The sequence below is a fragment of the Phyllobates terribilis genome, unplaced genomic scaffold (assembly GCF_046119375.1).
Source record: "Phyllobates terribilis strain yellow unplaced genomic scaffold, ASM4611937v1 Scaffold_8__6_contigs__length_399053987, whole genome shotgun sequence".
NCBI lineage: Eukaryota > Metazoa > Chordata > Amphibia > Anura > Dendrobatidae > Phyllobates > Phyllobates terribilis.
The window spans coordinates 391,720,158-391,735,085 of NW_027362768.1; the positions used below are offsets into that span (position 1 = coordinate 391,720,158).

Here is a 14,928-nt window from a genome sequence, read left to right on the forward strand (position 1 = left end):
TAGGGGGAGAGAACCCCGGACCCCTCATATAGGGGGAGAGCACCCCGGAACCCTCATACAGGGGGAGAGCACCCCGGACCCCTCATATAGGGGGAGAGCACCCCGGTCCCCTCATATAGGGTGAGAGCACCCCGGAACCCTCATATAGGGGGAGAGCACCCCGGAACCCTCATATAGGGGGGAGAGCACCCCGGACCCCTCATAAAGGGGGAGAGCACCCCGGAACCCTCATACCGGGGGAGAGCACCTCGGAACCCTCATATAGGGTGAGAGCACCCCGGACCCCTCATACAGGGGGAGAGCACCCTGGACCCCTCATAAAGGGGAAGAGCACCCCGGACCCCTCATACCGGGGGAGAGCACCCCGGACCCTTCATGCCGGGGGAGAGCACCCCGGACCCCTCATACCGGGGGAGAGCACCCCGGAACCCTCATATAGGGTGAGAGCACCCCGGACCCCTCATATAGGGGAGAGAAACCCGGACCAGTCATATAGGGGGAGAGCACCCCAGACCCATCATACAGGGGGAGAGCACCCCGGAACCCTCATACAGGGGGAGAGCACCCCGGACCCCTCATCTCGGGGGAGAGCACCCCGGACCCCTCATCTCGGGGGAGAGCACCCCGGACCCCTCATACAGGGGGAGTGCACCCCGGACCCCTCATCTCGGGGGAGAGCATCCCGGACCCCTCATACAGGGGGAGAGCATCCCGGACCCCTCATATAGGGTGGAAAGCACCCCGGACCCCTCATACAGGGGGAGAGAACCCCGGAACCCTCATACAGGGGGAGAGCACCCCGGACCCCTCATATAGGGGGAGAGCACCCCGGAACCCTCATACAGGGGGAGAGCACCCCGGACCCCTCATATAGGGGGAGAGAACCCCGGAACCCTCATATAGGGGGAGAGCACCCCAGAACCCTCATATAGGGGGAGAGCACCCCGGAACCCTCATACAGGGGGAGAGCACCCCGGACCCCTCATATAGGGGGAGAGAACCCCGGAACCCTCATATAGGGGAAGAGAACCCCGGACCCCTCATATAGGGGGAGAGCACCCCGGAACCCTCATACAGGGGGAGAGCACCCCAGAACCCTCATATAGGGGGAGAGAACCCCGGAACCCTCATACAGGGGGAGAGCACCCCGGACCCCTCATATAGGGGGAGAGAACCCCGGAACCCTCATATAGGGGAAGAGAACCCCGGACCCCTCATATAGGGGGAGAGCACCCCGGAACCCTCATACAGGGGGAGAGCACCCCGGACCACTCATATAGGGGGAGAGCACCCCGGACCCCTCATATAGGGGGAGAGCACCCCGGACACCTTATATAGGGGGAGAGCACCCCGGACCCCTCATATAGGGGGAGAGAACCCCGGAACCCTCATATAGGGGGAGAGAACCCCGGACCCCTCATATAGGGGGGGAGAGCACCCCGGAACCCTCATACAGGGGGAGAGCACCCCGGACCCCTCATACAGGGGGAGAGCACCCCGGACCCCTCATATAGGGTGAGAGCACCCCGGACCCCTCATACAGGGGGAGAGCACCCCAGAACCCTCATATAGGGGGAGAGCACCCCGGACCCCTCATATAGGGGGGAGAGCACCCCGGACCCCTCATATAGGGGGGAGAGCACCCCGGACCCCTCATATAGGGGGGAGAGCACCCCGGACCCCTCATATAGGGGGAGAGCACCCCGGACCCCTCATATAGGGGGAGAGAACCCCGGAACCCTCATATAGGGGGAGAGCACCCCGGACCTCTTCATATAGGGGGAGAGAACCCCGGACCCCTCATATAGGGGGGAGAGCACCCCGGAACCCTCATAAAGTGGGAGAGCACCCTGGACCCCTCATACAGGGGGAGAGCACCCCGGACCTCTCATATAGGGTGAGAGCACCATGGACCCCTCATATAGGGGGAGAGCCCCCGGACTCCTCATACAGGGGGAGAGCACCCCGGAACCCTCATATAGGGGGAGAGCACCCCAGACCCCTCATACAGGGGGAGAGAACCCCGGAACCCTCATATAGGGGGAGAGCACCCCGGACCCCTCATATAGGGGGGAGAGCACCCCAGACCCATCATACAGGGGGAGAGCACCCCGGAACCCTCATACAGGGGGAGAGCACCCCGGACCCCTCATACAGGGGGAGAGCATCCCGGACCCCTCATATAGGGTGGAAAGCACCCCGGAACCCTCATACAGGGGGAGAGAACCCCGGAACCCTCATACAGGGGGAGAGAACCCCGGAACCCTCATATAGGGGGGAGAGAACCCCGGAACCCTCATACAGGGGGAGAGCACCCCGGAACCCTCATACAGGGGGAGAGCACCCCGGACCCCTCATATAGGGGGAGAGAACCCCGGAACCCTCATACAGGGGGAGAGCACCCCGGAACCCTCATATAGGGTGAGAGCACCCCGGAACCCTCATATAGGGGGAGAGAACCGCGGACCCCTCATATAGGGGGAGAGCACCCCGGAACCCTCATACAGGGGGAGAGCACCCCGGACCCCTCATATAGGGGGAGAGCACCCCGGACCCCTCATATAGGGTGAGAGCACCCCGGAACCCTCATATAGGGGGAGAGCACCCCGGAACCCTCATATAGAGGGGGAGAGAACCCCGGAACCCTCATATAGGGGGAGAGCACCCCGGACCCCTCATATAGGGGGGAGAGCACCCCGGAACCCTCATATAGGGGGAGAGCACCCCGGACCCCTCATATAGGGGGAGAGCACCCCGGACCCCTCATATAGGGGGAGAGCACCCCGGACCCCTCATACAGTGGGAGAGCACCCCGGAACCCTCATATAGGGGGAGAGCACCCCGGACCCTTCATATAGGGGAGAGAAACCCGGACCAGTCATATAGGGGGAGAGCACCCCAGACCCATCATACAGGGGGAGAGCACCCCGGAACCCTCATACAGGGGGAGAGCACCCCGGAACCCTCATACAGGGGGAGAGCACCCCGGACCCCTCATCTCGGGGGAGAGCACCCCGGACCCCTCATACAGGGGGAGAGCATCCCGGACCCCTCATACAGGGGGAGAGTACCCCGGACCCCTCATATAGGGTGGAAAGCACCCCGGACCCCTCATATAGGGGGAGAGAACCCCGGAACCCTCATACAGGGGGAGAGCACCCCGGAACCCTTGTATAGGGGGAGAGAACCCCGGAACCCTCATACAGGGGGAGAGCACCCCGGACCCCTCATATAGGGGGAGAGAACCCTGGAACCCTCATATAGGGGGAGAGCACCCCGGAACCCTCATATAGGGGGAGAGAACCCCGGAACCCTCATACAGGGGGAGAGCACCCCGGACCCCTCATATAGGGGGAGAGAACCCCGGAACCCTCATATAGGGGAAGAGAACCCCGGACCCCTCATATAGGGGGAGAGAACCCCGGACCCCTCATATAGGGGGAGAGCACCCCGGACCCCTCATATAGGGGGAGAGCACCCCGGACACCTCATATAGGGGGAGAGCACCCCGGACCCCTCATATAGGGGGAGAGCACCCCGGACCCCTCATATAGGGGGAGAGCACCCCGGACCCCTCATACAGGGGGAGAGCACCCCGGACCACTCATATAGGGGGAGAGCACCCCGGACCCCTCATATAGGGGGAGAGCACCCCGGACACCTCATATAGGGGGAGAGCACCCCGACCCCTCATATAGGGGGAGAGAACCCCGGAACCCTCATATAGGGGGAGAGAACCCCGGAACCCTCATATAGGGGGAGAGAACCCCGGAACCCTCATATAGGGGGAGAGCACCCCGGACCCCTCATACAGGGGGAGAGCACCCCAGAACCCTCATATAGGGGGAGAGCACCCCGGACCCCTCATACAGGGGGAGAGCACCCCAGAACCCTCATATAGGGGGAGAGCACCCCGGACCCCTCATATAGGGGGGAGAGCACCCCGGACCCCTCATATAGGGGGGAGAGCACCCCGAACCCCTCATATAGGGGGGAGAGCACCCCAGACCCCTCATATAGGGGGAGAGCACCCCGGACCCCTTCATATAGGGGGAGAAAACCCCGGACCCCTCATATAGGGGGGAGAGCACCCCGGAACCCTCATATAGGGTGAGAGCACCATGGACCCCTCATATAGGGGGAGAGCACCCTGGACCCCTCATACAGGGGGAGAGCACCCCGGACCCCTCATATAGGGTGAGAGCACCATGGACCCCTCATATAGGGGGAGAGCACCCCGGACCCCTCATACAGGGGGAGAGAACCCCGGAACCCTCATATAGGGGGAGAGCACCCCAGACCCCTCATATAGGGGGGAGAGCACCCCGGACCCCTCATAAAGGGGGAGAGCACCCGGAACCCTCATATAGGGTGAGAGCACCCCGGACCCCTCATATAGGGGGAGAGAACCCCGGACCCCTCATATAGGGGGAGAGAACCCCGGACCCCTCATACAGGGGGAGAGAACCCCGGACCCCTCATACAGGGGGAGAGCACCCCGGACCCCTCATACAGGGGGAGAGCATCCCGGACCCCTCATACAGGGGGAGAGCATCCCGGACCCCTCATACAGGGGGAGAGCACCCCGGACCCCTCATACAGGGGGAGAGCACCCCTGACCCCTCATATAGGGTGGATAGCACCCCGGACCCCTCATATAGGGTGGCGAGCACCCCGGACCCCTCGTATAGGGGGCACACGGACCCTCACACTCACTCTGCAGGCTCGGCAGGTTGGCGTCCTCCGGTTTGGTCTTCAGCAGATGGGGGAGCCTCGTGTATCTATAACCAAATCCGCAGCCCTGGGGAGAGATCGGGGGTCACACAGGCAGGACGGGAGACCACCCACCTATAATCTCGCCCCCACTCACCCTCCACAGTCTGACCAGGATCCAGTTGGTCTGAGCCCAGGGCCGCTGCTCGTACGGAGCCAGGAGATTCCTCATCATGCTGATCTGCCTGCAGGGAGGACGCCGGTCATTACTGAGCACCCGGGACCGGGGGGATCAGCCCACAACCGGACCCCCAGACTCACTGCTCCTCGGAGATCCGCTCCACGGCCCGCAGGGAGTGCGGGTAACACACGTAGCTCGCCAGCGCCTGCATCAGGGAGTCCTTAATGTCTGAGGGCAGAAGAGCAGAGAATCAGGGCCGGGCGGGGGACGGAGACAGGCGGGGGACGGGGAGACAGGCGGGGGACGGGGAGACAGGCGGGGGACGGGGAGACAGGCGGGGGACGGGGAGACAGGCGGGGGACGGAGACAGGCGGGGGACGGGGAGACAGGCGGGGGACGGGGAGACAGGCGGGGGACGGGGAGACAGGCGGGGGACGGGGAGACAGGCGGGGGACGGAGACAGGCGGGGGACGGGGAGACAGGCGGGGGACGGAGACAGGCGGGGGACGGGGAGACAGGCGGGGGACGGAGACAGGCGGGGGACGGGGAGACAGGCGGGGGATGGGGAGACAGGCGGGGGATGGGGAGACAGGCGGGGGACGGGGAGACAGGCGGGGGACGGGGAGACAGGCGGGGGACGGGGAGACAGGCGGGGGACGGGGAGACAGGCGGGGGACGGGGAGACAGGCGGGGGACGGGGAGACAGGCGGGGGACGGGGAGACAGGCGGGGGACGGGGAGACAGGCGGGGGACGGGGAGACAGGCGGGGGACGGGGAGACAGGCGGGGGACGGGGAGACAGGCGGGGGACGGGGAGACAGGCGGGGGACGGGGAGACAGGCGGGGGACGGGGAGACAGGCGGGGGACGGGGAGACAGGCGGGGGACGGGGGGGGAAGACAGGCGGGGGACGGGGAGACAGGCGGGGGACGGGGAGACAGGCGGGGGACGGGGGGGAAGACAGGTGGGGGACGGGGAGACAGGCGGGGGATGGGGGGATGGGGAGACAGGCGGGGGACGGGGAGACAGGCGGGGGACGGGGAGACAGGCGGGGGATGGGGGGACGGGACGAAGACGGGCAGGGGACGGGGGGGGACAAGAGTGAGATGGGGGGACAGGCGGGGGACGGGGGGAGGGAGACAGGCAAGGGATGGGAGGATGGGTGGGGGACGGGGAGAGGGAGACAGGCGGGGGGATGGGGGGACGGGACGAAGACGGGCAGGGGACGGAGGGGGGGGACACGCGTGGGATGGGGGGCAGGCGGGAGACGGAGACAGGCGGAGGATAGAGAGACGGGCAGGGGATAGGGGGACGGGACGAAGACGGGCGGGGGATGGGACGAAGACGGTGGGGGACGGGGGGGAGGAAGACGGACGGGGGGAGGGAGACGAGCAGGGGATGGGGGACGGGCAGGGAACGGGACGAAGATGGGGGGGAGGAAGACAGGCTGGGGATAGGGGAACGGGCGGAGGATGGGGGGGGAGACGAAGACAGGAGGGGGATGGGGGAACGGGCGGAGGATGGGGGGGGAGACGGGGGGGACGAAGACAGGAGGGGGATGGGGGAACGGGCAGGGGACGGGGGAAGACGGGCGGGGGATGGTGGAAAGACGGACAAGGGGAAGACGGACGGGTGACGGTGAGTTATGGGCGGGGGACGGGTGGGAGTCAGGTGGGACGGCTGACTGACCCGATGCTGCAATCTCTGCTGCTCACCTGTTCCCACAATACGAGCATCAGCAAAGTGTTTGGCCAAAATGGCGGCGAGACAGGTGAGGGTGTCCTCATAACCTGGAGACGGGGAGAAATGGAAGAAGGAACCAAAGAATCCAGAGGAAAAGCTCCAGGAACAATGGGACAGAGAGGAAACCACTGCCTGAAACTAGAGGGACCCCGACCGCCAGGAGACCACCCACTGACACCAATCCATGATAAACAGCAGCACAGCACTGCTATTATACTCCAGAGCAGCACTCACTATTCTGCTGGTGCAGTCACTGTGTACATACATTACATTACTGATCCTGAGTTACATCCTGTATTATACCCCAGAGCTGCACTCACTATTCTGCTGGTGCAGTCACTGTGTACATACATTACATTAGTGATCCTGAGTTACATTCTGTATTATACCCCAGAGCTGCGATCACTATTCTGCTGGTGCAGTCACTGTGTACATACATTACATTACTGATCCTGAGTTACCTCCTGTATTATACTCCAGAGCTGCACTCACTATTCTGCTGGTGCAGTCACTGTGTACATACATTACATTACTGATCCTGAGTTACATCCTGTATTATACTCCAGAGCTGCACTCACTATTCTGCTGGTGCAGTCACTGTGTACATACATTACATTACTGATCCTGAGTTACATCCTGTATTATACTCCAGAGCTGCGCTCACTATTCTGCTGGTGCAGTCACTGTGTACATACATCACTGATCCTGAGTTACCTCCTGTATTATACTCCAGAGCTGCACTCACTATTCTGCGGGTTCAGTCACTGTGTACATACATTACATTACTGATCCTGAGTTACCTCCTGTATTATACTCCAGAGCTGCACTCACTATTCTGCTGGTGCAGTCACTGTGTACATACATTACATTACTGATCCTGAGTTACATCCTGTATTATACTCCAGAGCTGCACTCACTATTCTGCTGGTGCAGTCACTGTGTACATACATTACATTACTGATCCTGAGTTACATCCTGTATTATACTCCAGAGCTGCACTCACTATTCTGCTGGTGCAGTCACTGTGTACATACATTACATTACTGATCCTGAGTTACCTCCTGTATTATACTCCAGAGCTGCACTCACTATTCTGCTGTGTATACAGATTGCTGAGTCTGTATCATACTCCAGAGCTGCGCTCACTGTTCTGCTGTGTACATACCAGGAAGCTCCTCCATGCTGCTGACGGGGCTGAAGTAGTTCTTCAGGGAGTTGTAGCTGTTCATGGCGACATTCAGGTAGAACTCCGGCATGAAGGAGAAGAGCGCTCCGGTGCGGTCGCAGTGCTGGATGCTCCGCAGACAGACCTGCAGTAACCAGTACACGTCCTGCATCTTCTCCTGGGGGCGGAGGAGGAGATCAGTGACTTCTTCTATTGCTTGAGATACGCTCCCGTCACAGACAGGTGGCAGAGGTCGGTGACTGGTGGCAGAGGTCGGTGACTGGTGGCAGAGGTCGGTGACACACTGACTTTCTATTGCCCATCAGCTGACATCCCTTCACCCCTTCCTGAGACTGACTGGGGGGATTCAGGCCCGGCCCCCCAGCAGATGAGTGTATTGCACCCCTTTGCAGTGTGTGACATGCTCGGGTAAGGGTCCGATGCAGATGGCGGGGAGGACCCCCGGGGTGAGGGGTCGGGGAGGACTCCCAGGGTGGGGGTGTAGGGAGGACCCCCGGGGTGAGAGTGCAGAGAAGAGCCCCGGGGTGAGGGGGCGGGCAGTACCCCCAGGGTGAGGGGGCGGGGAGGACCCCCGGGGTGAGGGGGCGGGGAGGACCCCCGGGGTGAGGGGGCGGAGAGGACCCCCGGGGTGAGGGGGCGGAGAGGACCCCCGGGGTGGAGGTGTGGGGAGGACCCCCGGGGTGAGGGGGCGGGGAAGACCCCCGGGGTGAGGGGGCCGGGAAGACCCCCGGGGTGAGGGGGCGGGCAGGACCCCCGGGGTGAGGGGGCGGGGAAGACCCCAGGGGTGGGGGTGCGGGGAGGACCCGGGGTGAGGGGGCGGGGAGGACCCCCAGGGTGGAGGTGCGGAGAGGACCCCCGGGGTGGAGGTGTGGGGAGGACCCCCGGGGTGAGGGGGCGGGGAGGACCCCCGGGGTGAGGGGGCGGGCAGGACCCCAGGGGTGGGGTGCGGGGAGGACCCGGGGTGAGGGGGCGGGCAGGACCCCCGGGGTAAGGGGTCGGGGAGGACTCCCAGGGTGGGGGTGTGGGGAGGACCCCCGGGGTGAGAGTGCAGAGAAGACCCCCGGGGTGAGGGGGCGGGCAGTACCCCCAGGGTGAGGGGGCGGGGAGGACCCCCGGGGTGAGGGGGCGGAGAGGACCCCCGGGGTGGAGGTGTGGGGAGGACCCCCGGGGTGAGGGGGCGGGGAAGACCCCCGGGGTGAGGGGGCGGGGAAGACCCCCGGGGTGAGGGGGCGGGCAGGACCCCCGGGGTGAGGGGGTGGGGAGGACCCCCAGGGTGAGAGTGCAGAGAAGACCCCCAGGGTGAGGGGGCGGGGAGGACCCCCGGGGTGAGAGTGCAGAGAGGACCCCCGGGGTGAGGGGGCGGGCAGGACCCCCGGGGTGAGGGGGCGGGGAGGACCCCAGGGGTGGGGGTGCGGGGAGGACCCCAGGGGTGGGGGTGCGGGGAGGACCCGGGGTGAGGGGGCGGGGAGGACCCCTGGGGTGGAGGTGCGGAGAGGACCCCCGGGGTGGAGGTGTGGGGAGGACCCCCGGGGTGAGGGGGCGGGGAGGACCCCCGGGGTGAGGGGGCGGGGAGGACCCCAGGGGTGGGGTGCGGGGAGGACCCGGGGTGAGGGGGCGGGCAGGACCCCCGGGGTGAGGGGTCGGGGAGGACTCCCAGGGTGGGGGTGTGGGGAGGACCCCCGGGGTGAGAGTGCAGAGAAGACCCCCGGGGTGAGGGGGCGGGCAGTACCCCCAGGGTGAGGGGGCGGGGAGGACCCCCGGGGTGAGGGGGCGGAGAGGACCCCCGGGGTGGAGGTGTGGGGAGGACCCCCGGGGTGAGGGGGCGGGGAAGACCCCCGGGGTGAGGGGGCGGGCAGGACCCCCGGGGTGAGGGGGTGGGGAGGACCCCCGGGGTGAGAGTGCAGAGAAGACCCCCAGGGTGAGGGGGCGGGGAGGACCCCCGGGGTGAGAGTGCAGAGAGGACCCCCGGGGTGAGGGGGCGGGCAGGACCCCCGGGGTGAGGGGGCGGGGAGGACCCCAGGGGTGGGGGGGCGGGGAGGACCCGGGGTGAGGGGGCGGGGAGGACCCCCGGGGTGGAGGTGCGGAGAGGACCCCCAGGGTGGAGGTGTGGGGAGGACCCCCGGGGTGAGGGGGCGGGGAGGACCCCCGGGGTGAGGGGGCGGGGAGGACCCCCGGGGTGAGGGGGCGGGCAGGACCCCAGGGGTGGGGTGCGGGGAGGACCCGGGGTGAGGGGGCGGGGAGGACTCCCAGGGTGGGGGTGTGGGGAGGACCCCCGGGGTGAGAGTGCAGAGAAGACCCCCGGGGTGAGGGGGCGGGCAGTACCCCCAGGGTGAGGGGGCGGGGAGGACCCCCGGGGTGAGGGGGCGGAGAGGACCCCCGGGGTGGAGGTGTGGGGAGGACCCCCGGGGTGAGGGGGCGGGGAAGACCCCCGGGGTGAGGGGGCGGGCAGGACCCCCGGGGTGAAGGGGTGGGGAGGACCCCCGGGGTGAGAGTGCAGAGAAGACCCCCAGGGTGAGGGGGCGGGGAGGACCCCCGGGGTGAGAGTGCAGAGAGGACCCCCGGGGTGAGGGGGCGGGGAGGACCCCAGGGGTGGGGGTGCGGGGAGGACCCGGGGTGAGGGGGCGGGGAGGACCCCCGGGGTGGAGGTGCGGAGAGGACCCCCGGTGTGGAGGTGTGGGGAGGACCCCCGGGGTGAGGGGGCGGGGAGGACCCCCGGGGTGAGGGGGCGGGCAGGACCCCAGGGGTGGGGTGCGGGGAGGACCCGGGGTGAGGGGGCGGGCAGGACCCCCGGGGTGAGGGGTCGGGGAGGACTCCCAGGGTGGGGGTGTGGGGAGGACCCCCGGGGTGAGAGTGCAGAGAAGACCCCTGGGGTGAGGGGGCGGGCAGTACCCCCAGGGTGAGGGGGCGGGGAGGACCCCCGGGGTGAGGGGGCGGAGAGGACCCCCGGGGTGGAGGTGTGGGGAGGACCCCCGGGGTGAGGGGGCGGGGAAGACCCCCGGGGTGAGGGGGCGGGAAGGACCCCCGGGGTGAGGGGGTGGGGAGGACCCCCGGGGTGAGAGTGCAGAGAAGACCCCCAGGGTGAGGGGGCGGGGAGGACCCCCAGGGTGAGAGTGCAGAGAGGACCCCCGGGGTGAGGGGGCGGGCAGGACCCCAGGGGTGGGGGTGCGGGGAGGACCCGGGGTGAGGGGGCGGGGAGGACCCCCGGGGTGGAGGTGCGGAGAGGACCCCCGGGGTGGAGGTGCGGGGAGGACCCCCGGGGTGAGGGGGCGGGGAGGACCCCCGGGGTGAGGGGGCGGGCAGGACCCCAGGGGTGGGGTGCGGGGAGGACCCGGGGTGAGGGGGCGGGGAGGACCCCCGGGGTGGAGGTGCGGAGAGGACCCCCGGGGTGGAGGTGCGGGGAGGACCCCCGGGGTGAGGGGGCGGGGAGGACCCCCGGGGTGAGGGGGCGGGCAGGACCCCAGGGGTGGGGGTGCGGGGAGGACCCGGGGTGAGGGGGCGGGGAGGACCCCCGGGGTGGAGGTGCGGAGAGGACCCCCGGGGTGGAGGTGTGGGGAGGACCCCCGGGGTGAGGGGGCGGGCAGGACCCCCGGGGTGAGGGGGCGGGGAGGACCCCCGGGGTGAGGGGGCGGGCAGGACCGCCGGGGTGAGGGGGCGGGGAGGACCCCAGGGGTGGGGGTGCGGGGAAGACCCCCGGGGTGAGGGGGCGGGCAGGACCCCCGGGGTGCGGCCGGTACCTTGGAGTAGATGGTGACGTTGATCCAGGCCAGCCGCCGGCTCAGGTGGTTCAGCTTCTCCAGGAAGACTTGCTGGCTCTTCTTCAGCTCCTCCAGGATGTCCGGCCTCTGTCCAGACCACATATCATTACACATGGCAGCGGCCCCTCCCTGCGGGCACAGCGGAGCGGGCACAGCCGGGGCGGCCCCTACTCACCCTCTGGGGGCAGCGCTTTATCTTCTCCTCTGTGTCTTTAAGGGCCAAAGCGTATTCATTCACATCGTCTGAGACCCCAACCATCTGCAAGAAAACAACACAATAGAGGGGGAAGTGGATGGGATCTGCTCGTGGTGGACCGCGCAGTGGATGGGATCTGCTCGTGGTGGACCGCGCAGTGGATGGGATCTGCTCGTGGTGGACCGCGCAGTGGATGGGATCTGCTCGTGGTGGACCGCGCAGTGGATGGGATCTGCTCGTGGTGGGCCGAACAGTGGATGGGATCTACTCGTGGTGGGCTGCGCAGTGGTCGGGATCCACTCCTGGTGGGAAGCGCAGTGGATGAGATCCGCTCGTGCTGGGACGGGCAGTGGTCGGGATTGGGATCTGCTCCTGGTGGGCCACGTGGTGGTCGGGATTGGGATCTGCTCATGGTGGGCCAGGCAGTGGTCGGGATCTGCTTGTGGTGGGCCGCGCAGTGGTTGGGATCTGCTCCTGGTGGGCCGGGCAGTGGTCGGGATCGGATTGTGGTGGGCCACGCAGTGGTCGGGATCTGCTTGCAGTGGGCCGTGCAGAGGTCGGGATCTGCTCCTGGTGGGCCGGGCAGTGGTCGGGATCTGCTCCTGGTGGGTCGCGCAGTGGTCGGGATCGGCTTCTGGTGGGCTGCGCAGTGGTCGGGATCTGCTTGTGGTGGGCTGCGCAGTGGTCGGGACCCGCTGCTGATGGGACGGGCAGTGGTCGGGATCCGCTGCTGATGGGACGGGCAGTGGTCGGGATCCGCTGCTGATGGGACGGGCAGTGGTCGGGATCCGCTGCTGATGGGACGGGCAGTGGTCGGGATCCGCTGCTGATGGGACGGGCAGTGGTCGGGATCAGCTCCTGATGGGACGGGCAGTGGTTGGGATCCGCTCCTGATGGGACGGGCATTGGTCGGGATCCGCTCCTGATGGGACGGGCAGTGGTCGGGATCCGCTCCTGATGGGACAGGCAGTGGTCGGGATCCGCGCCTGATGGGACGAGCAGTGGTCGGGATCTGCTTGTGGTGGGACGGGCAGTGGCCGGGATCCATTCCTGGTGGGCCTCGCAGTGGATGGGATCCGCTCGTGGTGGGACAGGCAGTGGTCGGGATTGGGATCTGCTCATGGTGGGGCGCGCAGTGGTCGGGATCAGCTTGTGGTGGGCCACATAGTCGTCGGGATCTGCTCCTGGTGGGCCGCGCAGTGGTCGGGATCTGCTCTCGGTGGGCCGCGCAGTGGTCGGGATCTGCTCCTGGTGGGCTGCGCAGTGGTCAGGATCAGCTCCTGGTGAGCCGTGCAGTGGTCGGGATCAGCTTGTGGTGGGCCACATAGTCGTCGGGATCTGCTCCTGGTGGGCCGCGCAGTGGTCGGGATCTGCTGTCGGTGGGCCGCGCAGTGGTCGGGATCTGCTCCTGGTGGGTTGCGCAGTGGTCAGGATCAGCTCCTGGTGGGCCGCGCAGTGGTCAGGATCAGCTCCTGGTGAGCCGTGCAGTGGTCGGAATCAGCTCGTGGTGGGCCGTGCAGTGGTCGGGATCTGCTCCCGGTGGGCCGCGCAGTGGTCGGGATCTGCTCCCGGTGGGCCGTGCAGTGGTCGGGATCTGCTCCCGGTGGGCCGCGCAGTGGTCGGGATCTGCTCCTGGTGGGCCTCGCAGTGGTCGGGATCTGCTCCTGGTGGGCCGCGCAGTGGTCGGGATCAGCTCCTGGTGGGCCGCGCAGTGGTCGGGATCAGCTCCTGGTGGGCCGCGCAGTGGTCGGGATCAGCTCCTGGTGGGCCGTGCAGTGGTCGGGATCTGCTCCCGGTGGGCCGCGCAGTGGTCGGGATCTGCTCCTGGTGGGCCGTGCAGTGGTCGGGATCTGCTCCCGGTGGGCCGCGCAGTGGTCGGGATCTGCTCCTGGTGGGCCGCGCAGTGCTTGGGATCTGCTCTCGGTGGGCCGCGCAGTGGTCGGATCTGCTCTCGGTGGGCCGCACCTTCCCCAGCTGTTGGTGCACGCTCAGATTATACATCATCACTGCCCCGTCCAGGATCTCCAGCAGCGAGTTTTCCGTGGTGGGCAGCTCCACCTCTTCCGGGGGTCTTCCCAGCAGCAGCCCATCATTCCCATGATGCCCTTCAACTATAATGGAAGAAATCATGGCTGCCGTCGGTATCAGCGGTGCCGCAATCCCCAGCGCTGAGGGCTGCACCGCTGATCATTCTCCTCTGACACGAGCCCCTAATATCAGCCTGAGACCCCCAATATCTCCCCCGACGTTTTATAGACACAAGTTTAGGGGGGCAGCGGAGGAGCCACTGCCCCGTCACCTACTATCGTCCTCGGTGCGCTGCTCCACGCTCAGGCTCCGCACTTTCACTTTCTCCAGGGCCCCCAGGGGCCGGCGAGGATTCATCAGACTGACGGCAGCGGTGCTCAGGAAGCGATTGGCTCTCCCCAGAGTTGGCGAGCTGAGCCAGCTGGGCCGCGCCAGGGCCCCCCCGATAGCCAGAGCCGCTGAGGCCCTCTGAATAGAGAGGGGGCAGAGTGAGTGTGGAGAGGGGGCAGAGTGAGTGTGGAGAGGGGGCAGAGTGAGGGTGGGGAGGGGGCAGAGTGAGGGTGGGGAGGGGGCAGAGTGAGCGTGGAGAGGGGGCAGAGTGAGCGTGGAGAGGGGGCAGAGTGAGCGTGGAGAGGGGGCAGAGTGAGCGTGGAGAGGGGGCAGAGTGAGCGTGGAGAGGGGGCAGAGTGAGCGTGGAGAGGGGGCAGAGTGAGCGTGAGAGGGGGAAGAGTGAGCGTGGAGAGGGGGCAGAGTGAGGGTGGAGAGGGGGCAGAGTGAGTGTGGGGAGGGGGCAGAGTGAGGGTGGAGAGGGGGCAGAGTGAGGGTGGAGAGGGGGCAGAGTGAGTGTGGAGAGGGGGCAGAGTGAGTGTGGAGAGGGGGCAGAGTGAGGGTGGGGAGGGGGCAGAGTGAGGGTGGAGAGGGGGCAGAGTGAGGGTGGAGAGGGGGCAGAGTGAGGGTGGAGAGGGGGCAGAGTGAGGGTGGAGAGGGGGCAGAGTGAGTGTGGAGAGGGGGCAGAGTGAGTGTGGAGAGGGGGCAGAGTGAGGGTGGGGAGGGGGCAGAGTGAGGGTGGAGAGGGGGCAGAGTGAGTGTGGAGAGGGGGCAGAGTGAGGGTGGGGAGGGGGCAGAGTG

At 66.9% G+C, this 14,928-nt stretch overlaps 1 protein-coding gene across 1 annotated transcript in view; it reads right to left on the minus strand.

Moving 5' to 3' along the window:
- RNF123 (ring finger protein 123) overlaps window positions 1–14,928 on the minus strand; it is a gene marked incomplete at both ends in the record, with an annotated part of 96,460 nt that overhangs the window by 43,192 nt on the left and 38,340 nt on the right. Inside the window, 9 exons of the mRNA XM_073645310.1 lie at window positions 4,717–4,801; window positions 4,871–4,958; window positions 5,035–5,122; window positions 6,608–6,682; window positions 7,801–7,978; window positions 11,556–11,663; window positions 11,752–11,835; window positions 13,738–13,883; window positions 14,076–14,268. Coding sequence (XP_073501411.1) covers window positions 4,717–4,801; window positions 4,871–4,958; window positions 5,035–5,122; window positions 6,608–6,682; window positions 7,801–7,978; window positions 11,556–11,663; window positions 11,752–11,835; window positions 13,738–13,883; window positions 14,076–14,268 — 1,045 coding nt within the window. The remainder of the gene's footprint in view (window positions 1–4,716; window positions 4,802–4,870; window positions 4,959–5,034; window positions 5,123–6,607; window positions 6,683–7,800; window positions 7,979–11,555; window positions 11,664–11,751; window positions 11,836–13,737; window positions 13,884–14,075; window positions 14,269–14,928) is intronic.